The sequence below is a fragment of the Crassostrea angulata genome, chromosome 7, assembly GCF_025612915.1.
Source record: "Crassostrea angulata isolate pt1a10 chromosome 7, ASM2561291v2, whole genome shotgun sequence".
NCBI lineage: Eukaryota > Metazoa > Mollusca > Bivalvia > Ostreida > Ostreidae > Magallana > Magallana angulata.
The window spans coordinates 873707-899011 of record NC_069117.1 but is presented as its reverse complement, the minus strand read 5'-3'; the positions used below and the strand labels follow the sequence as shown (position 1 = coordinate 899011).

General features: G+C 37.6%; 1 protein-coding gene across 2 annotated transcripts; it reads right to left on the bottom strand.

Moving 5' to 3' along the window:
* Positions 1–561: 561 nt before the first annotated feature.
* On the bottom strand, positions 562–25203 carry LOC128192723 (THO complex subunit 2-like). Of its 2 annotated transcripts, none has more exons than XM_052865645.1 (41): positions 25074–25203; positions 23721–23868; positions 23280–23331; positions 23085–23155; positions 22885–23006; positions 22273–22406; positions 21644–21804; positions 21367–21453; positions 21037–21180; positions 20753–20925; positions 20204–20405; positions 19625–19785; positions 19436–19534; positions 19090–19174; positions 17623–17716; positions 17146–17226; positions 16074–16170; positions 15650–15767; positions 15167–15346; positions 14702–14866; positions 14529–14591; positions 14155–14249; positions 13694–13820; positions 12920–13061; positions 12430–12587; positions 12123–12251; positions 11500–11628; positions 11155–11223; positions 10918–11033; positions 10206–10272; positions 9793–9886; positions 9596–9692; positions 8277–8457; positions 7443–7719; positions 7031–7077; positions 4191–4229; positions 2891–2944; positions 2546–2609; positions 2029–2114; positions 1194–1270; positions 562–829 (listed from the first exon to the last, which is right to left on the bottom strand). In XM_052865645.1, exons 1-41 carry the CDS (start codon positions 25136–25138, stop codon positions 799–801), a joined length of 4581 nt encoding a protein of 1526 aa, XP_052721605.1. In that variant the 5' UTR covers positions 25139–25203; the 3' UTR covers positions 562–798. The 2 variants fall into 2 exon arrangements, with proteins under 2 accessions (XP_052721605.1, XP_052721606.1); XM_052865646.1 differs by lacking the exon at positions 25074–25203 and adding an exon at positions 24732–25012.
* Between the last annotated feature and the right edge of the window lie 102 nt (positions 25204–25305).

Genomic DNA, 25305 nt, shown 5'->3' with positions numbered 1-25305 from the left:
TTGCTAATCTTCCGTAATCATTGCCCTCTCGTACAAATTCATTACGACTGGTGTTATCCCCAGATACATCATTCCTGCAAGTTTGGTTAAAATTTAACAGGTGTCTTGGAATGAGACCGGCTCCTAGTCCGAAATATCTGACGTTTTCTTGGCTTTTTAACGATTTTGACAATACACTTTGATTTTAAGAGAACAATAATAGTATAAAGCAGCTATGTGCTGCCTCCTGGAAAGTAAATGTCCCTTGTATTTTTCAGCCACTCAAAGCAGCTATGTGCTGCCTCCTGGAAAGTAAATGTCCCTTGTATTTTTCAGCCACTCAGAGATGATGATCTATGTTTCTTGTTAATATGATTTTTTTGTATTTGTAAATTACCTCTGCTTTACACTGTGCAATAATCTAAAAATTTTGAAGAAACTGTCCATATTTTCTTTGAAATTGTTGAGCTAACCGTGTGGTGTAAAAGACAAAGCCAGGAGGAATGAGGATAGATGTGACAACACTACAATGTTCTGGCCTTTGCTGCGTGGCAGGTCATAATAACAACACAACACCCAACATTTGCTTTTGCATTTTTTTTATCAACATGTATACAGTTGTTCTTCACTTTTTACATAAAAACATAATTTTTACAAGACTTTCTGTCTGTTTCAGACATAATAACGAATACACAACTCTAGGTTGTATAAAATGAGTGGACCCGCCCCCACTGTGACTGGTACAGACCACAGTGTGGGGTACGGCGGGTCAGGGTCAGTGTCTATAAATCTAGCACTGCTCTAGTTCCACACTGGGCCTCACTTCTTGCTCTTCTTGGATGAACTAGATCTGGTAACAGTTAAGGAAACCCTGCCCTCTTACTAACTGCATCCTGTATGATGACGCATGGTTTGGGCTATATCATGGATAAAACAACATTTAATCCACCATTTCTTTCAATCAGTCACTTCCAGAAGTTTAAAAATTCTTGTTCATTGCAAATTTGACTTCTGTTTGGGGGGTTATTTTTGACTTTGAGTATACCAGTGTTTATTTTGACAATGAAATTCTCAATTTAAACCAATGTATATCTTGGTTAAATATTTGTTTACACATGTCGTATTCTATGTTATGAGAATTTGTGTTATTAGTTCATCATGTCGATACAGAAGTGTTTTACATAAAGTGTTTAGTAGATGGTTGTCAAGGATACTTGTCGCGTGTCTTGTCCTTGTTTTTACTCTTCTCCTTGGACTTACTCTTGTGTGGACCGTCTTCTGCAGCCTCCTCCTGTAAAACACACATACTAAATGTTCAATTGTCTTCATAGCATTACATAACTGGTACATGTCAAAGAATGAGGGTCTATAGACAGCTTTAGAGAAAATTTAGAGACTTCTCTACACAACCTTAGTGAGATGTAGAGACCTCTCTAAAAACAATGTTGGAGAAAATGTAGAGACCTCTCTATTCTACTCAGCTTTAGAGAGGATGTGAAGTTTCGTTGCATACTTCTCTACCCATATTTAGTGAGTGCTAATTCTATAGGTTCATATAAGGAAACATATTTGCAAATATATTATAACAGCTGAAATGAAGATGAAGAAAATCATCAACAGCTCAAGTGAGGATGCTGAGATTTCTCTAAACAGCCCAAGTGAGGATGTCAAGATATCTCTACATATTTTAAGTGAGAATGTAGAGACATCTTTTTAGCTTTCATAAAACGTGGAGACGTGTCTATACTGCTTTAAAGAGGGTGTAGAAAAATCTATACATAGCTTTAGAGATCGTGTAGAGAATGCTTTCAGCAATAATTTGGATACTTCTCTTAGCAGCTTGATTGAGGATGTAGAAACTTCTCTACACTTTTTTAGGTAGGGTTTAGATGCATGTTCTTCTTAGCTTTGATAAGAATGTTTAGACATCTCCATAAAATATGATTGAGGAAGTAGAGACTACTCTTTACAATTTTAATGAGAATGTAGATTTCTTTTAGCACTTTCATTTAAACTGGGCAAAATTCTCTACACATCTATGACCTTGACCTTTGCATGGCCGTCCAGCCTGTCTCGTGACTGTTCCCGCTTGCTGTGTTTGTCGGAATCTCCGTTGATTCTGAAACTGGAATGACCTGTTTAAAAGAGACCAGATTTTAAACAACCTTTTAATAAGCTTTTAATGATAAACACAGCCAATACACTGAAAATTCTTTTTTTATAACCAACTTGTTATATATGTTTTGTATGTTTATACATGTACGGTACACATGCACAAGGAAATGAAGCCCATCGCCTGATATGTATAAAGGAAAGTAGGACATTTTTAAAAAGATATTTTAACAACTGACTGAATCAAAATATCTATATACAAGGAAATGGGGTCCCAGTGTCAATCCAGACATATGCTATGATCATGGTACAGCATTTGGCACTATGACAAAGAATTTTTGCTGAGGCTGCAGTGTTTATGGTAAAGAATGTTTGCTTACGTTGCAGTGTTTATGGTAAAGAATTGTTGCTTAGGCTGCAGTGTTTATGGTCAAGAATTTGACTTAAGACTCACTGTGTTGGGGCTCGGCACTCCTCCTTCGTTTCACCTCTCCCTCACATCTATCATCTGCGTAATCCTACACAAGAAAGAAAGAAATTATCATCAGGAGGCCTTGTATTACTAATAACTCAGGAATGTACTAAACACTGCTGGATTCTTTAGTTCAGGAGGTTCAATAATCAATACAAAAGTTATCAAGAACAGTTGCTGGCAATTCTAAACAATATATCGGTATCTTCCCTTTAAACCATTCAAGATTGCCATTGTTTAATTTTAAAGATCAAACGACATGTTTAGGAATATCTAAATAATCATAAGATGCTGATAGAAGAGCAGAGTAAATTCGGGCTGTCTTACCAAACTGGTTCTCTTCCTGTCCTTCCTCTCCCGCTCTCTCTCGTTTGACGGACTCTGTGTAATACAGGCAATCATATCAATCACAAAATCAATCGTTACATTTACCGACTCTGAGCATAGCTATTGCTGCTTATACATGTATCAAGAACTGTGCACATGTTAATGCTTCAATAAGTGTATTAGTAAAATAAAATGACTGGTCCCATACATTTTTAGAAAATTTCTTCTGTGAAATTTGACTAATTTCTGTCCAATACTGTTATGGTACCCAAGAAACTTCAAACTTATGAAAATTGAATTCAAATCATTTTCACAGTCTCAAAGGCTGAATATTTTTTATCAGGATTTTCCTAAGCATAAATTCACATGTAAAATTCGACAGCACCACCCCCTTCCCCCCCCCCCAAAAAAAAAATCCTGACAAGTTTTAATTTTTCTGGCCAAATGGTATAATGAAGATTTTCCAACGTTTTTTTCTATTCGTATTTAGGTAAAAAAAAATCAACCCCTTATTGTGGCCCCATCATACCCTCAGGAATCATAATTTATGATTCAACAAAACTTAATCCACATTACAAGAGGATGCTTCCACACAAGCTTTAACTTTCCTTGCCAAAGGATTTTTGAGAAGATTTTTCCCTGATTATTCCTACAAGAAAATTTAACTCCCCATTTTGGCCCCCACACACTCTTGGGACTCACAGCTAAATCAAACTTGAATCTAAACTACTGGTACCTAAGGACCCTTCTACACAAAATTCAACTTTTCTGGCCAAATGGTTTCATAGAAGATTTTAAAAGATTTTTCTCCATTTACTCCTATAAAAGAATTTAACATCCCTTCATGTTCGGTTAAAATTGACCCAGTACTTCTAAAGAACTAGATGAAATTGTAAAGTTTATGATGACAGCGATCAAATTTTGACAAGTTTGGCTCAAGTGCGCTATAATCATTCACTGACAGGAATCTACACAAAAGCATTTTGTCGACCAATGAACTAAATTTTTGGTTCATGTGTCCAAAATAACCTGTAGCCATGACAATAGAGAAGGTTACAAAGTGCATTCATTGATGCATTACTAGTTACAGCAGGTGTTCATTTTGGCAAAAAAAGTAATGTATTGGTTCTCAGGCCCAAAAGTTCAAAACATAATGAGACAGGAAGGTATCTAATTTCGTTACAAAATTTGCGATCTGGCAGTAAAATAAATCAATGCGACTGTGCCTGAGAATCAATTCACATGTTTTTTTGGCCTTGCCCATTGCTGTCTCCTGTTGCGCTGCGCACTGACCACTCACCTTTCTGGGGCGTTCCCGAGTCTCGCTGTGATCACGGTCCTGGTGAAGAAGAAAAAGAAATCAGAACAATTCAGCCAGGTGTCTCCTGGCACCACCGGTCACCTGGGGCCACCACAGACGCCTCATGCTGCCACTACAATCACCCCACCCCCAATCCCTACCCCCTCATCACATAACAACCCCACTCCTAAAACATTGGTCTGTAGACATCAACATTCTTTCTTCCAAAAAAAAAAACCCTTACATTATTTTATGATAATTTCTAAAGGAAGTGTTTCTAAAAGAACACTCTTTGAATTTTACCACTAAGTTTCGAAATCAAAAGGAGGAAATTTTTTAAGAAATTGTAAATAATACATAATTCCTATTTGTCCAGATTGTTCTGTCCCATCTCCTGATTTTTCCAAGAATACATCACTTTAAGAAATATAATGCAGATCATGGTCTTTTACAGAAGAAAATTAAATGATAAAAAAATTGATTTCTTTTAAGAAAATAAGCTATATGCATTTGGAATAATTCTGTTAAGAACATGAAAGAAAGGGAAACATTTTAACACTTTGTTGTAACTTCAACAAATTTCATTTTATGAAAAAACAACACTTTTCTGAATTCAAAAACATCATTAACTTTGAAAAGATTAAATTCTTATCTTTCTGAACAAAATGTTTACAACAGTATTAAAACATTAACATCATAATCCTTGTTATACAGGTAAAAAAAAACCCACAACTTATCAAAACACTGACTCATTACAGAACCAAGTACATTAGACAAAAATCTTTGAAAACTTATGTTATTTCAGCTTAAGTTATACTTGTTTTTTCAAATGTTTTAAACTTGTTTTTCTGCTGATTTCCCTAGGTAGTGTACTGTATTCAGTTCCATCACAGAGTATTACAACATTTATCATGTTCATATGATAACATTAATGTTTCTTTGCTGCCATCAAATAAATGAAAAATCTACACTGGTAATGAAGTCTGAATTAGGAAGTATTAACATGAAGACCAAGTGGGGATCTTTACTATGAACAAAGGTAAACTCTTTACAAAGTCAAAGTTTAAAAATATATCTTAACAAAAATCTTAAAATTCAAATATAAAATGTGGATTTTCTATGCACTGAGATCTAATTTGTATAGGCAATGATTAGAAGATATATTTCTTAGACGATCACACCACGTATTACACACAGCACCAATAACAATTAAAAATTTAACTGCATTCTTCAGCTCTGGATTTCACTATGGGTTTCACGATTAAACTTCTCCTTTTATATAGCACTGATATTTCTGAATAAAGCCCGTTCATAATGCATAGTTACACAACATGAATTCCAAATTTATCACAACACAATTTTATGGTCCGATTCTAAATGAACCAAAGAAATTTCTTCAATCAACAGATATGGCACATCACGGTCTGGACATCACACATACGCTGGCTGGAATGTTGAACTCTGCTTGGTCTAGATTTGCTGTGGTTCGTTCTTCAGACAGACTGAGAAGTAGACAGGGGGTAGAACTCTTCTGTTGTGAGAGGACGGTGTCGAAGTGATTGTAATCCATGGAAAATTAAAGTTCTACATTTACAAGACTGGGACTATAGATCCTCTCTTATAATCAGGGATTGTGCTCCATGGAAGGTTAAAATATGGAGATGAGAACTTGAGTATCAATTACAAGGCAGGGACATCCTCCGTATGTAAAAATTCTCCAAGGAATGAAAACGACTCCGAAAGGATGACAGGTCTGGCTTAAGCTCAGCAGGAAGACACTGGCAAAGGCTGGTAAGCCTGATTACAGCAAACAGCAGCACCATCTCTCTATAGCTGTGGATATGGATTGCAATGGCTGGGTCTTTCAACAGATGTGGCAATCCTACATCTTTTACTTTTTAGACAATATACAATGGCTGGAATTTTCGACTAAAGTGGTAATCCTAAATTTTTGACTTTTTAAGACATACATTGGCTGGAATTTTCAACGGATGTGGCAATCCTATGTTTTTGACCTTTTAGAAATGCAATGGCTGGAACTTCCAACTGAAGTGGCAATACTATATATTTGACTTTTGAGACAAGATTTTAAAAGGTAGAGGGTTATCTGGTCTGGATGTGTGGCATCCTTGTCTAGAATGAGGCCTCATCTCTAAAAACTCCCTGCATACAGAATCAATATGGATTCATTGGTTGAAGTTGGCTCTGAACGTGAAAAATCAGGACAATGAATGCTTATCTTTAGGCTTCTTTACAAACATTGGAATTTGATATCGCTACAAGCCAGGACAACAAAACAGACAAGAAATTTTGTGGCATATGCTCCTTTCCCCAACATTAAAGACAAAACAAGATTGAATGCAAGAAGATGATCATGGTTGGTGGAACAAACTGCATGAGACACTTCAGTATGGACAACCTTGGTCCCAAATAATTGGCCAACCTTAATGCAAAGATTTCTTTAAATTCATAAATGTCTTTTCATATTTTAACTTTCTTCATACTTTCTGATCACCAATATAAATATTTCAGTCCTTCTACATCTAATACATTTCACTCAGATCACAGGATAAAATACAACAAACATTTCCATTTCCTTAAAAACAGGATTCTCGGGATTCATCAGCAATGATCTTCCGACATCAATATCTCAATTATCTTGTAATCCGGCTTCCCATCCAATCTGATACATGGCAGGCATAAACCCTAAAAACTTAAAAACTGACAAGGGATTAATACCGACGTTTCCACATACAGCAAGCCTTCCTTCCCAGGGTGCACTGCTCTCAGCTCAACACAAGAAGACACCATTATTACGAGTTGACTTCCTTCATACTAACCTTTGACCCCGAAGCTGAAGCACTTTCCACTTTTCGACGTTTTGTATCTGAAAACAAACACCGCAGTTGTATGAGAATCCTATCACAAAAGATTCTACAGCTATTAATACATGCATACAGAATAACTTGAAGAGTCAACCTTTGTAAGTGTTTATCATTAGAATTTGTGAACACTCTGTTTTTGTGGATGATTTAATGGGCCCTCATCAAAAAAAATTCCTCCTCAGTCTTTATCGTCATTTGATTATGAAATGTAGCCATTATTTATTTTCCATACAAAGTATTCCAAAAAGTACTTTACCCATAACCTTAGATAAATTTACAATGGATAATAATTAGTCCCCTAGAGTTGAGTGATTTCCACTCTATATTTGACATGTCATTTAATCTACCACTGTATGGTCATACACACCTCTGTCTTCGTGTAACTTGGTCGACCCTTCGGGACTTCGCCACGAGCCGCGACTTTCCTGGGAGCCGATGCTGGACGCCCGCTCCAGACGGTGGTCCTTGTGATCCCTGTCCTTGACCTCTGACGGACTGTGTGTCCTTTTGATCTTGATCTTCTCCAGCTTCTCCTCTTTGACCTTGAAGTCACCATGGCTGAAGTCGTGACCTTCCCTTATGTCCCTGACATCTCTCTCTGTCCACTCCTGGGCTTCTTCTTTGACTCGAATTTTTACCTCAACCTAAAAAGAATTTTCGGATAAGTCAACATAACACTCTAATCTTACCAAGTGACACCGTGCCAGAAAAACTATGAACAACTTAACAAACTAACAGATATCTTTCCCCTCACACACTGACATTTGCCAACTTTTCCACTGATATCTGCACCTTTCCTAAGATAACTGTTAGTTTCTCTGATATCTGTCCCCTCCTCCTACTGATATATGTCCCCCTATGCCATTGACGTGCCCACTGTCCAGTAGTCCCCTCCCCCTTACCTTGTCGGCAGCCTCCTCCTTGGAGCGTTTGTTCTCCTTGTTCTAACCCCCCACCCCACCGTCCCACTGTTAACTGTCCAGTAGTCCCCTCCCCCCTTACCTTGTCGGCAGCCTCCTCCTTGGAGCCTTTGTTTTCCATGTTCTTACCCCCCACCCCACCGTCCCACTGATCACTGTCCAGTAGTCCCCTCCCCCTTACCTTGTCAGCAGCCTCCTCCTTGGAGCCTTTGTTCTCCTTGTTTTAACCCCCCACCCCACCCTCCCACTGATCACTGTCCAGTAGTCCCCTCCCCCCTTACCTTGTCGGCAGCCTCCTCCTTGGAGCGTTTGTTCTCCTTGTTCTGGCCCCTCTCTCCGTCTTCCTCTACCTCCCTCTTGATCGCCTTCTCTTTGTGGGTGGACGACTTGTCCTCCTTGTGAGATTTCTCCTCTTTTGATTTTTCTTTATCTTTTGATTTGTCTTTGGAACTTTTCTTTGTTCTAAAGGAGATAACAACCAGTTGATAAACCAAGAAGTATGCACAGAAAGTGAATTATTTCTACACAAGCTGAATTTTCTTTATCCCCTAAAATACATGAATCTCTACAAGAGTTTGAATTCTACTTCCTTTTCTATCTACTGCTGGCTTTTTTTCCCTTATCTCTGCCTAACCGTTTCTTTTTCCCATTTAATCTTTTTCTATTCTCTGCTATACAAAAGTTGGAATCATTCCTTTCCCTTGTTCTACTTCCAGTTTTCATTTCTTTGTTTAATATCTCTACTCTGTTTATTTCTGCAAGAGTTGAATGCACTCTATCTCCTGCTCTATTCTCTACTAGCCTGAATGGTCTCTCTCCCCTGCTTTATTCTCTACTAGCCTGAATGATCTCTATCCCCTGCTCTATTCCCTGCTAGCCTGAATGATCTCTATCCCCTGCTCTATTCCCTGCTTTATACTCTACTAGCCTGAATGATCTCTATCCCCTGCTCTATTCCCTGCTTATTCTCTACTAGCCTGAATGATCTCTATCCACTGCTCTATTTCCTGCTTTATTCTCAACTAGCCTGAATGGTCTCTATCCACTGCTCTATTCCCTGCTTTATTCTCTACTAGCCTGAATGATCTCTATCCACTGCTCTATTCCCTGCTTTATTCTCTACTAGCCTAGTGATCTCTATCCCCTGCTCTATTTCCTGCTTTATTCTCTACTAGCCTGAATGGTCTCTATCCCCTGCTCTATTCCCTGCTTTATTCTCTACTAGCCTGAATGATCTCTATCCCCTGCTCTATTCCCTGCTTTATTCTCTACTAGCCTGAATGGTCTCTATCCCCTGCTCTATTCCCTGCTTAATTCTCTACTAGCCTGAATGGTCTCTATCCCCTGCTCTATTCCCTGCTTTATTCTCTACTAGCCTGAATGATCTCTATCCCCTGCTCTATTCCCTTCTTTATTCTCTACTAGCCTGAATGATCTCTATCCCCTGCTCTATTCCCTGCTTTATTCCCTACTAGCCTGAATGATCTCTATCCCCTGCTTTATTCTCTACTAGCCTGAATGGTCTCTATCCACTGCTCTATTTCCTGCTTTACCTCTGCTGCTAATGGTCTCTACCCTCTGCTTTCCTCTCCTGACTTACCCAGGGTCTTTCTTGTCCTCGTCCTTCTTTTCAGACTTGGACTTTCCCTCTGACTTCTCTTTCTTCTCTGACTTCTTGTCTTTGCTAGATTCTTTCACTGTGTAAATATATTGTCAAGAACATTTTCTTCAGTAACTCAATTACATCTGTATCTGTCTTTTTTGGTCACTATTTTTCAACATGCTGACTATTCTTACCCTCTCCGTTCTCCTTGGAGGACTTGGTCTCCCCATTGGCCTTGGAGTCTTGTTTAGAGGACAAGCCCCCCTGCTTCTTCTGACTTCCTTTCATCTACAAGTCAAAGAGTGATTCTTATACATTGTATATCTGTACATTAATACATCTGTAATAGTGGACAGTTTAAATCATGGATTTAAAGATACAGAACTACTGGGGAGCAGTGACATACACTATGTAGGTCAGTATACATTGTACCGATATCTCTTTAGAGCATCAGACCACTGATTCTTTGCTAAAGTTTCAGTCTGCCTAATTCAGTTATCAGTGCATTGTCAGACCACTCATTCTTTGCTATGGTTTTGGTCTGTCTAGTGAGTTATGAGTTCAGTGAGCCACAGCTCTGATTCTTTGCTGTGGTTTGTGGCCTTACCTCTTTGTGGTGGAACATTGTCTCCTGTACCCAGATACTCTTCTTCCCCTTCAACTGACCAGAGTACCTACAACAAGAGACAGGGTTTACACCAACAGAACTTGTATGTGTTGTTACCGACATGTACATGATTATGTAAATTCCTAATCAAACATCATGGTCTTGGTACTAATACATGTAAATACAAACAGTCATTGGATTTACATCATGGCCGTGGTACTAATACATGTAAATACAAACAGTCATTGGATTTACATCATGGCCATGGTACTAATACATGTAAATACAATCAGTCATTGGATTTACATCGTGGCCGTGGTACTAATACATGTAAATACAAACAGTCATTGGATTTACATCGTGGCCGTGGTACTAATACATGTAAATACAAACAGTCATTGGATTTACATCGTGGCCGTGGTACTAATACATGTAAATACAAACAGTCATTGGATTTACATCGTGGCCGTGGTACTAATACATGTAAATACAATCAGTCATTGGATTTACATCATGGCCATGGTACTAATACATGTAAATACAACAGCCATTGGACTTACATCATGGCCGTGGTACTAATACATGTAAATACAACAGCCATTGGACTTATATCATGGCCGTGGTACTAATACATGTAAATACAATCAGTCATTGGATTTACATCGTGGCCGTGGTACTAATACGTGTAAATACAAACAGTTGATGGACTTACATCATGGCCAGGGCGTAGATATCAGGTCGTTTCCCTTTCTCGTCCTGTCGGAGTCTGTCCACTCTTCTCTCCAACGCTTGTCCAAACTGCTGAATCTTGGGATAGTTGGGCAAGATCTGTTCATAAAATGATCATACATTGTACATTTAATGATCAGCTAAAACATTTTGAAATGCAAACATATATCTGAATGTATTTACTCTCTCAATAACACCTGTAACTTATAACCCCTCTTACCTTTGTGAGGACAATCAGAGCGTTGCGTATCTGGATGTAGTTCCCCGACTCTAAACAAGCCACCATAGCCTACAATACACAAACACACATATAGACTAATACATTAATACAAACAGACACTTATGCACACAAAATCTAACAGTATCTTCATTAAATCAGGAATGATAAGAATATCCATTAATTATATGATCAATTTCTGTTTGCTTCTTTTCTGCTCTTTGATTTGACATTCATTTGGACACACTTTTTCAGTATTTTAGAAGAGCAACAAGAACATTTAAGGAACTGAATACTTTCGTGGACTATTCTCCAAGTCCCACTGACCAGACACAGATGAGTGGTTACCTTGGTGATTCTGAAGTGCCACTTGTGGCAGACATGGCGGTAGTTTTCGTAGTCCAGCTGGTCGGCGATATTGACACTGTCTGTGCCCTTCCTGAACACCGTCACAAACCCGGGGTACGCAGCACACTCCTACAACAGGCAACAATAATCAACGGTGTCTCCACAGTAGTCAACAAAAACCATACTATGTCTCACAGACCAGAGGATCCTCAATGGTCAATTTCATTACACCTATGTACTCAAATTAAAGAAATGTTAATCAATGATATTTTTTTTCTAATATATACATAGAAAACCTACCAGTAAAATCTACTCAAGATTTACTTTTTTTAGTAGTTATTTTGTTTCTGGCTTTGTTTACAGGTTTCTGCCTGTGTACTTGTCATAGATCTCTTCCCTACTTCTATGTTTATTGTCGTTTCACAAGTTTTTGTTGTGTACTGTATTGTAGTACCGTACCTTGTCATAGATCTCTTCCCTACTTCTATGTTTATTGTTGTTTTACAAGTTTTTTGTTGTGTACTGTATTGTAGTACCGTACCTTGTCATAGATCTCTTCCCTACTTCTATGTTTATTGTCGGTTTACAAGTTTTTTGTGTTGTACTGTAATGTTGTACTGTACCTTGTCATAGATCTCTTTACTACTGTGCCACTTCATAATGGTGTCCAGCGACGCACACAGGAATCGTCCGTACCTGTGAGCCTCGTTCTCAGTGCAGTTGGTCACCGTGTACGTGATATCACAGAATATCTGGAACACAAAATGAAACATGCATACAAATATTCTCATACACAAAATGATACATGTATACAAACATTCTCAGTGTAAGTGATCAGAGATTTACATTTACAGTTGGCAACATATCAAGTCTGTTAATTTTTGTGTATTGGTTTCAGATTCGATCAGTGACCAAATGAGTTAGACTTACCCTATCACAACAGATGAGAGTGGAGAAGTTGGGGGTCTTCAGATCGTGTAAGATGTGGATAAATTTGGCACAGTACACGGCATCTGAGGCAGTGAAACAACAGCGGGGGAACACACACAGCTGGAGGAACTGGGTGATGGTCTCGTTCTTTGTGGACCCTGTCAAATACATAAACATTTACCAAGTCAACACAATAATAAAATATAGACTGTGTCAAAACAATCACAAAAGATAAACAGTTGAGCTTTTCCATACACATTATTTTTCTCTTTACCCTTGTTTACTAGACCTCTCTTCATAAAACATTTCTCTTATTCAATCATTTGTTTTGATAAAAATCAATCACCACTTAGTTCTATATAAAAGAAATATTCTAGAATACAGGTCCACCCAATGTCTGGACTTTTGTGAGATGAACCAGGAGTCCCTTTGGGCTTTGAGCCAGGCCATCAATAGACTAACACACATGTATAACAATGTCTGGACTTACGTGAGATGAACCAGGAGTCCCTCTGGGCTTTGAGCCGGGCCATCACTCGACTGCAATGGTCGCCCTGCTTCTTCATCTCGTCCTTCAGCTTGGCGATCAGACTGCTGCATCTCTCCTTCTCTTTCTTCTTCTTGCTCTGGGGCTGAAAATCAAGAAGCAATTTACAATAGATAGACTTTCCATGAACTTAACTCAACATGTTGAATCAATATTCTACAAATGAGCTTTGGGTTCATTGTTTATTGTATTTTGCAATGGTAAAGAAACCTGACTGTTATCATTTAGACTGAACATTCTATCGATAATCCTCTATAAGTTCTTATTTCTGAATCATTTTTCCATTTAACAAGCCAATGATGGACAATGTTAATCTGAGAATGCATCGGACACTTCCATATTGTGAAAAACTTTTTTTTTTTACGAATAATCAATAAAATTCAGCGTATCTCTATTTCAAACAGTTTATTGCAATTAAATAAAGCATCAGCTACTGATCTGCAAGTCACGAGTTTGAAAAATGTCGATGCTTTAACAATTTTTTCCTTGCTAAGAATACTCAAAATGGATTTCATGGTCAAATATTGTACAATTTTAAATATCAAAACTGTTATTATATTTCAAATAGAATGTCCTTTTGTCGACATTGATATCACAAGGTGCCCCATACCACTTTGACATGAGGGTTGACCTAATGACCAGCTGTGTGACCTTTAACCTATACCCTGGTAGTGTGATCTATCACCTACAACCCCTGGTCATTGAGGTTACACTCACCAGGTCCTCGTTGTCCTCAATAGCTGTGATCTGAGAGGTCAACTGCTGGATCTGTTTGTCATACACTGTGGTGGGGACGGCCAGATCATACATAGACATGGACCAGAACGTCACAAAGAAGGTGGCACTGAAAGATAAATATAAAGGTGAAAACAGGTAAATAACAAAACATAGGTAACAATAGGGGACGGCCAGGTCATACATATAGGTGGTCACTGATACACAGAGCCACGCACAGGTAATTAACAAAGGTGAGGCTTATACAAGTACATGAATGAAACTTGTAAAGGATTTGGGGAGTAGATATTATCAATATCTCGACTTTTCGACTTTAAAATTTATGACATTGATAACCTTCCTCCTCCTCCAACACTGTCTGCTTTTAATTTTCAAAAATTAAAAGAATTATAAAGGAGAGGAAATCTGATCTACATTAAGATATTCAGTCAATGGTGTATTACCTGAGGTCTTCCCACACGCGGGGACTATATATTGGGCGGATCAGCTCCACGACGGGCTGCATCACCTCATCAGCCGCCTCTATGTATCTTTGTTGCTGTCACAAAGGATAGAACACATTAATGTATAAAACTACACTATTTCCTTACCACAGAAAAAGTAACAAGCATAAAGTTTGGTGAACTACATGCATGTCCCTCAAAAGGGAAGTTGGTAACCCTCAAATGTTAACTAATAAGTCTAAAAAAAACATATTTTGCTTCTTGGATTAACTAAAGTAAACAAACCTTTGAAAAGAGCATTAAGAATTACATGTTCATCAAAGTAGCAAACTCAGGGGAACTTTGAGTCGCTATGACAACAAGAGTAAGCATACCTTTAGCTGACTTCCCGACTGTTTGTTGTTCTTGTCTGTTTTGCGAAGTTCATCAAATTTCGACTAAAACATTAAATGATATATTTACTTAATCATTTACTACAAATGTCATAATGTAGGATAATATTCTAACTTACAGTACTAATGATAGTAAGTATAAGATAGAGACTTGCATTGATTGCATATGTGTACTGAGGACGGCATAAGAAGAAGGCGGCATCCGCGGGGACGTGGTAGGCGGTGATCAGTGTGTCGATGGTCGGCAGCCGCTTCACAAACTCCTCCGTGCTCAGCTGCATGGAGAGGAAACTCCCAAACTGTACCAACGTGTCCTGGCACTGCAATAACACAAACAGCACATGTAGTTCATAAAATCAACAAATAGTCCAGGAAATTTAGCGGCACAAACATCATGATGACAAAACAAAAACTTTTTCCTGGTAAATCCATTTGTTTCACAATATTTAATAATATACATAGCATAACTATATTCTATGTAATTACATTTTGATTATTTTGGCCCATTCTGTACAAGATTAAAAAGCTTTTCTACAGTTTGAGGTGCCTCTCTTAGCCTCTCATAAATCAATAGATCTAAAAGTACTGTAATTGGCTGACTATTTTGGCCTGAGCTGTACCTGATCATAAAGCTTGCCTACAAGCTTGAGGTGACTTTCTGCGCTCTCCTCGTATATGACACCGTCCCTCTGCTGAGACATCAGAATACACAGGGCCAGGGCCAAGTCATGCTCCAACAGGGAGTCCTTTAATCTTGTGGACGACTTCTTGGTGTTTCTCACTTGAGCAAAATATCCACCCTAAAATACACATGGAAAAAACTAATAAAATCTCAGGAGCAAAATATACACCCTCAAAAACACATGTGAAACCTACATTAATACCATACAAAAATACATATGTAAAACCTAAAATAAACATGATGTAATAATGGATGTATCCATTTACATGTAAATGACTGCAGTTAATTTGATATTAGAACAGTTAAATTAATATGTTGTTTATCACGAAACTACCACCAAAATAAACTAAACTCTTATGATATTTGCAAGATAAGCATAGAACTACCACAGAACTGTAAAGTCAAACTTTCTGTCTCTCACCTCTTGTCGCAACAGCTCTCCCCCAGACATGGCATTCAGCTGGTCGTCTGTGATCTCTTCAGAGATTTCTATCCCCGCCATCTTAGTGACAACCTCACGTAACAGCAGCAAGTCAAAGCTTCCAAACAAAGAGTGAAAAATTAGTCCCTATATTACTTGTACTGATGAAACAAAGGGTGAAAAATTAGTCCCTATATTACATGTACTGATGAAACAGAGTGAAAAATTAGTCCCTATATTACATGTACTGATGAAACAAAGGGTGAAAAATTAGTCCCTGTAGTACTTGTACTGATGAAACATCAAAATATTTCATGTGTGCAAAACAAATAAGAATGAAGTATTCATAGTTGGGAATTTGATTTTAAATTATCTTCTAACAACCGATAGAACACATAAAATATGCACAGTCAGTATCCGGTACCTTTTCCCTGCTTTCAGTTGATTTGCTACAAATTGCATCAGCCCAGCCAAGTCTACTTGGTATTTTCGACATATACAACCAGCAAAGTTTGCCAGACCTGCAAATAATTCAAGCAAATATTGTTGGGGTTATCAAGGACAAGAGAAACAGATATTATGTTACACAGTTCTTTATCTGTTACAGAGTGTTTACATTAACCAATCCTTTACAGGATATCATAGCATACATGCCCATTATTCCATTGTTCTCTTTGTTCACACCTTCCATTCAGAGCAAGGCTAATTAACAGTTAGCCATTGTTATAAATTCTTTTTCAATCCCAATGTGTAAAAGTTACAATTAAGATCGCATACTGTGTTATTGCCACAAGATAAAGATGGAGATTATATAGAAGATAGAGATAATAGAGAAGATAGAAATTAGAGAATACAGATATTATAGAGAAGAGATTATACAGAAATTATAGAGAAGATGAAGATTATACAGAAGAAGGAGATTATGGAGAAGATTGAGATTATAGTGGTGATGATGGAGATTATACAGAGATTATAGAGAAAATGGAGATTATAAAGAAATCAAAGAGAAGATGGAGATTATACAGAAGGTGGAGATTATGGAGAAAATTGAGATTATAGTGGTGATGATGAAGATTATACAGAGATTATAGAGAAAATGGAGATTATATAGAAGATAGAGATTATAGAGAAGATGGAGATTATAGAGAAGATGGCGATAATAGAGAAGGTGGAGATTATAGAGAAGACGGAGATTATAGAGGTGGAGATTATAGAGAATATGGAGATTGTAGAGAAGGTGAAGATTGTAGAGAAGATGGAGATTATAGAGAAGATGGCGATAATAGAGAAGGTGGAGATAATACAGAGGGTAGAGATAATATAGGCCACTTACTCTGGATTATTATGGAGAAGATTAAGATTATAGAGAAGATTAAGATTATACAGAGATTATAGAGAAGATGGAGATTATAAAGAAGATAGAGATTATAGAGAAGATGGAGATTATAGAGAAGGTGGGGATAATAGAGAGGGTAGAGATAATATAAGCCACTTACTCTGGAGCCACTTGGATATGTTTGTGTCGTCGTACTTCATCCGGCTCTTGTCTGGGTTGGCCAGAGCATCAATGATGCAGTCTTACATACAGTTAAGGAACATGGGACCATGTACAATCATTCATTAAAATATTCACATTTACATGTACTTCAAAGCTTTGCTGTTTAAGGGTAAAAGCATAAAATTTAAAGTGTGTGATAATTTTTTCCCTCTTTATAATTAAATGATACGGTGATCTCATTTTCATGCTGTTAACTATCAATAGGGTTTCCATCTATCTGTTCACTTTAAAGATGAGAATACTCAGAACAGCCCATGAAATTAAATTATCTTGTCAACATGAGATAAATGCTTCCCCAACATATTCATGTAATTATTCAGCTTGTTCCAGGAAAGAGTCCAAGACTTGGTTTATGAGTGACCATTACTGACATTCACTTCATTATATACATGTATGTCTGAGCATTAGAGGATACAAGCCAGCATGTCGTACGACAGGGAAGTCAGGTACTTGAGGGAGTCCACCACTGGGCCGATAAAGTTGTCGTGGGTCTGAATTTGGGACAGCACCTGTAACATAGCACAATTCCCAATGTAACACAGCAGAATCTCAATACATGTAACTCAGAACAACATCCATAGAGTAACAATACCTGACAGACAGGAGGAAAATAGCTCAAAATGTCACCAGAGATACAGTTCATAATTTCTTTTATAGACAGTATGCATGACTTTAACTAGAGATAAATATTACAAGACATCAAGACTCACGAGTAAATTCTGACTTGCAATGATGAGCACACAGTACTCTTAATACATAACACTTACATATTCAAACAGAAGACATCAAGACTCGCGAGTAAATTCTGACTTGCAATGATGAGCACACATTACTCTTAATACATAACACTTACATATTCAAACAGAACGCCCGGATTACTGTGGCTGAGTTTTAACACTTACATATTCAAACAGAACGCCCGGATTACTGTGGCTGAGTTTTAACACTTACATATTCAAACAGCACGCCCGGATTACTGTGGCTGAGTTTTAACACTTACATATTCAAACAGCACGCCCGGATTACTGTGGCTGAGTTTTAACACTTACATATTCAAACAGCACACCTGGATTACTGTGGCTGAGTTTTAACACTTACATATTCAAACAGCACGCCCGGATTACTGTGGCTGAGTTTTAACACTTACATATTCAAACAGAACGCCTGGATTACTGTGGCTGAGTTTTAACACTTACATATTCAAACAGAACGCCCGGATTACTGTGGCTGAGTTTTAACACTTACATATTCAAACAGCACACCTGGATTACTGTGGCTGAGTTTTAACACTTACATATTCAAACAGCACGCCCGGATTACTGTGGCTGAGTTTTAACACTTACATATTCAAACAGAACGCCTGGATTACTGTGGCTGAGTTTTAACACTTACATATTCAAACAGAACGCCCGGATTACTGTGGCTGAGTTTTAACACTTACATATTCAAACAGCACGCCCGGATTACTGTGGCTGAGTTTTAACACTTACATATTCAAACAGCACGCCCGGATTACTGTGGCTGAGTTTTAACACTTACATTTTCAAACAGAACGCCTGGATTACTGTGGCTGAGTTTTAACACTTACATATTCAAACAGAACGCCCGGATTACTGTGGCTGAGTTTTAACACTTACATATTCAAACAGCACGCCCGGATTACTGTGGCTGAGTTTTAACACTTACATATTCAAACAGCACGCCCGGATTACTGTGGCTGAGTTTTAACACTTACATATTCAAACAGCACGCCCGGATTACTGTGGCTGAGTTTTAACACTTACATATTCAAACAGCACGCCCGGATTACTGTGGCTGAGTTTTAACACTTACATATTCAAACAGCACGCCCGGATTACTGTGGCTGAGTTTTAACACTTACATATTCAAACAGCACGCCCGGATTACTGTGGCTGAGTTTTCCCAACTGTCGCCCTGATTGCTTCACATTCTCCTTGGAGATGCGTCTAAAACAGAACAATATCTCCAAATGAACTTATCTATAAATCATTCATCTCAGAGGGTACATGTGCATTTAACTTTTTATATTCCTTTGACATGGTACTTATAAATAGGATGGTATAGAGTGACATGTGAGTATGATGCACCTGTACAGTACAGAGAGTGGGAGAAATGAGATGTATCTGTATGGCTTGTGTGTTGGGGTAAAAAAGGGGCAAGCTTAGGGTGGGTAGGGTTAGAAATATAAAAGAATGATATTGTCTTACTTCATGAGGTACCTAGCTCGCTCCAGACAGTCGGCACGGATCCTCACTAGTTTAGGATGCTGGCTGTAGTCATTCTTCCAGTTCCCATATAGTCGATACCTACAAAACATGGAGGCAGTCAAACAAAGGATCACTCACAGTCCAACAACAACACTATAAACATGTCCACAGACTTGTGTGATGGCTAACCTTAGTTCGTAAGGGAAGAGTTTGAGGAAGCTCCACAGCTCCTCCGAGAGGCAACAGTTACCGGGGAGCAGGGACATGCTGGGTAACAGGACCTCATCCAGCATGTTCAGGAAGCCATAGTATGCCACGTCATCCTCGGGAGTTATACCCCCACTCTGTCTCTGGAATACACACAGAAATCTCCACTGAACAGTGAACAAGTCATCATGCATGCTTAGAAATCCACTATCAATTCCGTTTTACATGCTAATAGAATTAGCTTTACATGCTAATAGAATTAAGATACCTCCAATCAAAAAGCATCTTTATTCAATGTAATTACATTTGTGGAAAGGTGACATGGTCATAAAGAGTTGCTCAGTTTAACGAGTCTAGATTTAATGTATATATAAAACATTTGGTTACTTTTCTAAAAAAATGTAAATATTTTAATAGGATTCATAAAATGTCAATAATCTGAGCACATTCTTTGTTTTAGTGTCATTGTAATGATAAAGTGTAACTACACATTTTTCTTCAGATCACACATATTTTTTTGTACAAATGATAAGCAAGAGACAGGAGAACACTGCGACCTACCTTGGTCATGAAGCACTTTCCGAGTCGGATGATTTTGACCAGTAGCACGGGATCACAGGAGGTGTAGGGTCCGATGTAACGCATCACTGGGAACACTTCAGAGTGAAGCGAGCGGTAGGAGTCCACCTCCCGGATATTCCTCAACAAGTTCTTGTCTCCGGACAACTTCCCCTTCAGGATCTTTTTAGGCAAGCCTGCGTTACTGTAATAAAGGCAACATTTCTATAAGCAAAATCTCTCAATCTTTAAAAGGATTTTATGAATGAAATATCTCAGAAAACTGTAACAATTGTAAAAATAAACCATTGTGATGGGCGGGATAAAATGATAATTAACAAGCAAAAGCCTGTACAGTGTCATCCATTTTAAAAGATTGTCATCAGAAATTGAAGATATTCAGTGGTGTATCAAAAAAATTGCTACATGCAGTAAAAATCGATCCTAAACAAGGACATGAACCCACAACCTTTGGTATTTCTTGTACTAGTAATTTTGATGAACGTTGACTTTTTAACCAAATGATAGGATAGGTCTAGAAGAAAGTCTTACTTTTTATAGAGTGTGTCCATCATACAATGAACCATGGCACACAGTCCGGTGGCGATAGGCTTGTGAACGGTGCCAAAGAACTCGGGGAGCTTGTCCAGGATCTCCTTTGCTCTATCCCATACCCCAAGGCTGAGCAAGGCTTCACACAATCCAAGCTTCTGATTGGTCACATACTGAACAACAACAAAAATCTTTTAAAAAATGTAGTCTTCTTGATATATATATACCTTATATACAATATATATAAATACACATATTGTGTAAGTATGTCTTAGTTAACTTACCAAGTCGATCTTGACCACCTCTGGCTCTTTGACTTCCTCCGATTTCTCGGCCAGATTGACCACGCTGAGTTTACGGACGTACGCCTTGGCCTCGTCAGCCTCCTTCTGGTGATACTCCTTGATTTTGGCGTCCGCAGGGAGAAGCTGAAAAGTCAGAGGGCAAGGTCATCAGGTTACTATCTGAGCAAGATAATTGGATAATGAGGCAAATAAGGATGCGTGTTGCTAGACATCGGTTTTCATTTAGTGAAAGGCTGCATATGTAAATGTTTGCATTGAAAAAATACAGTTTTATCCAGATACATTTAAAGCCTAAAGGAATATACTTACGTGTGGATAGAGAGTTTCCAGATCAATCAAATTGTGTTGCAGCAACAAAGCAGCTACCTTGTATAAACTGGTGGGAGTTTCTTCATCCTAAGCAAGACAAACACATACAAACAATAACAACAGATTCCAACCAATGGAAGTTTCCCTTTCTTCATTTTTTTTTAGTTTTCCCTAACAAATACAACCAAAGTTTTATAAACCTCCTTTTTAGTCAATAATACATGCTCAGTGGATGTACAAGGTTTGTTCCCACCTGGAGTTCCCATGAAATACCGACCTGAAAGAAGCGGAACTTGAATCCCAGGATGTGACAGAGAGTCTTGCGTTCCGTCACGTACTCCTTGAACAGCGGGACGTAAAAGTTCTCCAGGTGAGGCCGGCACTCAAACGATTCCAGCAAAACATCCAACACTCGGTTAGGATCCAAGTCAAAGCAACCTGTAACAACCAAACAGGCCATCAGTACAGAACTCTGTCAATATATATGTGGATTATATATGTATATATTTCACTGAGATAACCCTAACCTTAACCCCGCTACTACAGAATGCTGCAAAGAACTTAAAGAATAGACCAACAAGTAAAATCAAATTAATTATTTCATTGAACATTCAAACGGATAGAATACCATATATTCGGTATTTTTCCATGTCACAAAATTTGTGAAAATGTGTAGCATTCTTAATTTGCGTCAGTCATTTTTTGCAATTTTAATTGTCTTATAGAAAATGATACAGGATATAATTTCTGCGTATTTAATATTTTGCGATTTCAAAGAGGTCGTGATAATTAGATCATCGTGAAAATTACTGGATATACGGTAAATAAGATGATATGATACATGTACTTGTGTACATTTTTAGTCCTGTGTGTATGTAACAAACATGGAATATTTATATCATATACCAATCAGAGACTTGAGATTTTCCACACTCTGATCCACTGTAATTTTCTCTGTAATTTCCTGATTCAGCTCTGCTATTAATTTAGCATATCCTTCACTCTCTTCTCTCAACAAATTAAATTTCTTCTGCTTGTAACTGGAAAACAAATAAATCTACTTAAGGATTGCATCACTCATAAAAAATTATGATAATTATCTTTGTTAAAATCTGTGAATACTGTATACAGGGAAATATTCATTCCCTTTTTATTTTTGCCCTTTCACCCTTGTTGTTAGCAAGCGGATTTAAGACTGGGCGTATTCCAATGTCTTAAATTATCTCTCTTTAAACACAAATCAGTCTGAATGAATTCAAAACGGGACAAAACCGCCTGCAAGGGGAGAATAGCGAAAATAACACAGGGTGAAAATAACCTTGCAAACGGAATACCATTGACATCAATTCATTCAAGAGATTGCATGGCTGTGTCAACAGGGTCAATTTTCTTCTCTATTAACTACTCTCATCAAACCATAGTAAATATATATGTTACGATGTGCTTACTGAGCTAAAATGTCAGAATGGTTGCGATTACTTTATCTTTCCATAAATATTAGATCTTGTAGCTACTCACTAGAGCTTTGTCTTTGTTTTGACATATTTCTGGTTGAACTGACTCTTTGATGCCAGCAAACCAAGGCTTTCTAGAGTTTCCAAATCCAGTCTCTCTTTCAGTAGTGATGATGCCACAAATTTCTGAAATAGATCAAAGATCATTAACCATCATAAGAAGCAAGAATTTACTCCCTAATCTTGATTTCATTACCCACTTACCTCACATCCAGAAACAAGGGAGATGAATTTGTCCCTTTGATTTGTATCCTCTAAAACAGACAGCTCAATATCTGGATAAAATAAACACAATTTCTAGGTGATTAGCAATATTCAGTAACATTGCAGACAATTTTGTCCTTAAGAAAATGTAGAATGATTTTCAACTACTTGTAAGTTTATTATCTGGCTCCATACCTAGAATGGAAAACACGTCTGCAATGGCCACTGGTAGTTCTTTCACATTTTCCTAAAAGAGAGCATGACATTTAGAAAATAACCCATAGTTTTGGCCTTATGTAAGTGAATCAGTTGTTGTCTCATTGATATGTTACATGTACAATCCAATAAATATGGTTACATACAATTACGATACAATGGATACACAATACTTTAAACTACTAACTAAATGCAATATATTATCCCTGTAAAATGGCAATTAGCATTCCCCTTTTTTTATTTATGATTTTAAAATCATCACTTTACTGACAATTGTCGACTACATAATATTATTACAAAAGGTTGCTCACTATGGCAGAATGCAAGATCTCAGTACTAGTATAAGATAAATAAAGATTTCACAGTACCCTTATTGAATATTCTCTCCAACCTTAAATATTGCAAAATAACTTCACTCACGCATAGATCCTCCAGAACGTTGATTGCAGACTCGACCTTCATCTGGCCATTTACAACTCTCCATGACAACTCAAACAGGGCGTTCTTCATCACTTTGGATTCCCTGCCCAGGAAATTCTTCTCCTTTATCACACTCCATTGTTTGATACTGAAAAAAAAATGTATTCATTCAAAAAGCAAGTGTACTACAGGATTCATTCATTAATAATGTTTATGTCTAAAATATTGCCTGTATATTCTTAAACCTCTTCAAGGGGTTTATAAATAAGCTCCAAACATACTCAATGCGTTAAACTTACTTTTAGTCAACTCTTCTAATACTACTACTCAAAGATGAAAGATTAATTTCCTATCTAACTAAAGCAAATTCAAATGACAAACATAAAATATTTTAGCAGGGACATTAAATAATAAAAAATATAAGACACTGTTACCTCGTTAACATAATTCTCTATAATATTGGGTTATCTGTATCATAAGAGAGGAGAATGAAACATTGAGTCCTCTGATGATTAATATCCTATCCCTACAAAACCTAGTGAATTTTTTACACCATGCCTGCTTTTGAAACAGTCTAACAATGGTCATGTGACGTTGACAAACTTTATCCAAAAAGCTATATTTCTAACCAAAAGAAAGTTAATTTTCACTCTTTTTGACCTTTAATCCCTTGTGCAGAAAAATTCCATCACGTTAACAGTGACCAAGGCAAGTACTCTGGCAAGTGTAGTATACAAATAATAAATAAACATATTTACGCGCCAATAGACCCCTTCATGATAACTGCAGTACTGCTCTCTTGCAGGGCAAAATGATATAATTTGCCGAAATTTCAGTAGGTAGATAATTAAATGACATAAATGAAACAATTGATGTAACGTTATATTTCACCAAACCATGTCATTTTGCCCTGCAAAAGAGCAGTACCGCAGTTACCGTGAAGGGGTTAATTTTAGCATGCAGGGTTCATGCCAGAGCACTTGCCCATGTGATAAAGAAGATGAGCTTTACTTTTCTTTTTCTGGTATAATCTACAAAATATTGGCCAGTGCTCAGCTCAACATGGTAAAATGAATCGTGTGGTCGAAGCTGGATCAATTAACCCCGCATCTATTTTCACGAACGAAAAATTAATCTTTGAGTCGAAAGCCATTCGGTTTATAATCAATCAAATCCAGTTAGAAAGTGTCACCAAACCAAGACGATCGGCACTGTTGAGCACCAGCACATGAAACAAAACATTACTTTTTATAAACCGGAACTGTGATAATTTCCAATGAAATCAAGTGAAACCTATCACGGCTACGAATAGTAAACTCATTCGCTAAATGTTAAATTGCAGAAATTAATTACAATTCTGCTTTCCCTGCTTTTTCCCATAGCTTCACGCCGTCGGTTCCTCTGCTCATCGCCGCCATTTCTCCTTCGCCGAATTGACGTCATAAACTCTCTAAATCATTAGGAAATTTATTTTTGCACATATTCTCATATTTTGTCAATAAACTAGAGAATAAAAAGATAGGGCCTAAATTGTAGCAGTGAATTTTAAATATATAAACTTTTCTCGCTTAAATCAAGGAGATGC

What these genes read in the sequence shown, in the direction of transcription:
- LOC128192723 (XM_052865645.1), bottom strand. Translation starts at nt 25,138, where the DNA reads ATGGCGGCGATGAGCAGAGGAACCGACGGCGTGAAGCTATGGGAAAAA. An exon ending in CGGGCGTGCTGTTTGAATAT is followed by an intron (nt 17,717 to 19,089) that starts GTAAGTGTTAAA and finishes GCTATGTTACAG; the next exon opens with GTGCTGTCCCAAATTCAGAC. An exon ending in CGCGTGTGGGAAGACCTCAG is followed by an intron (nt 13,821 to 14,154) that starts GTAATACACCAT and finishes TTTATCTTTCAG; the next exon opens with TGCCACCTTCTTTGTGACGT.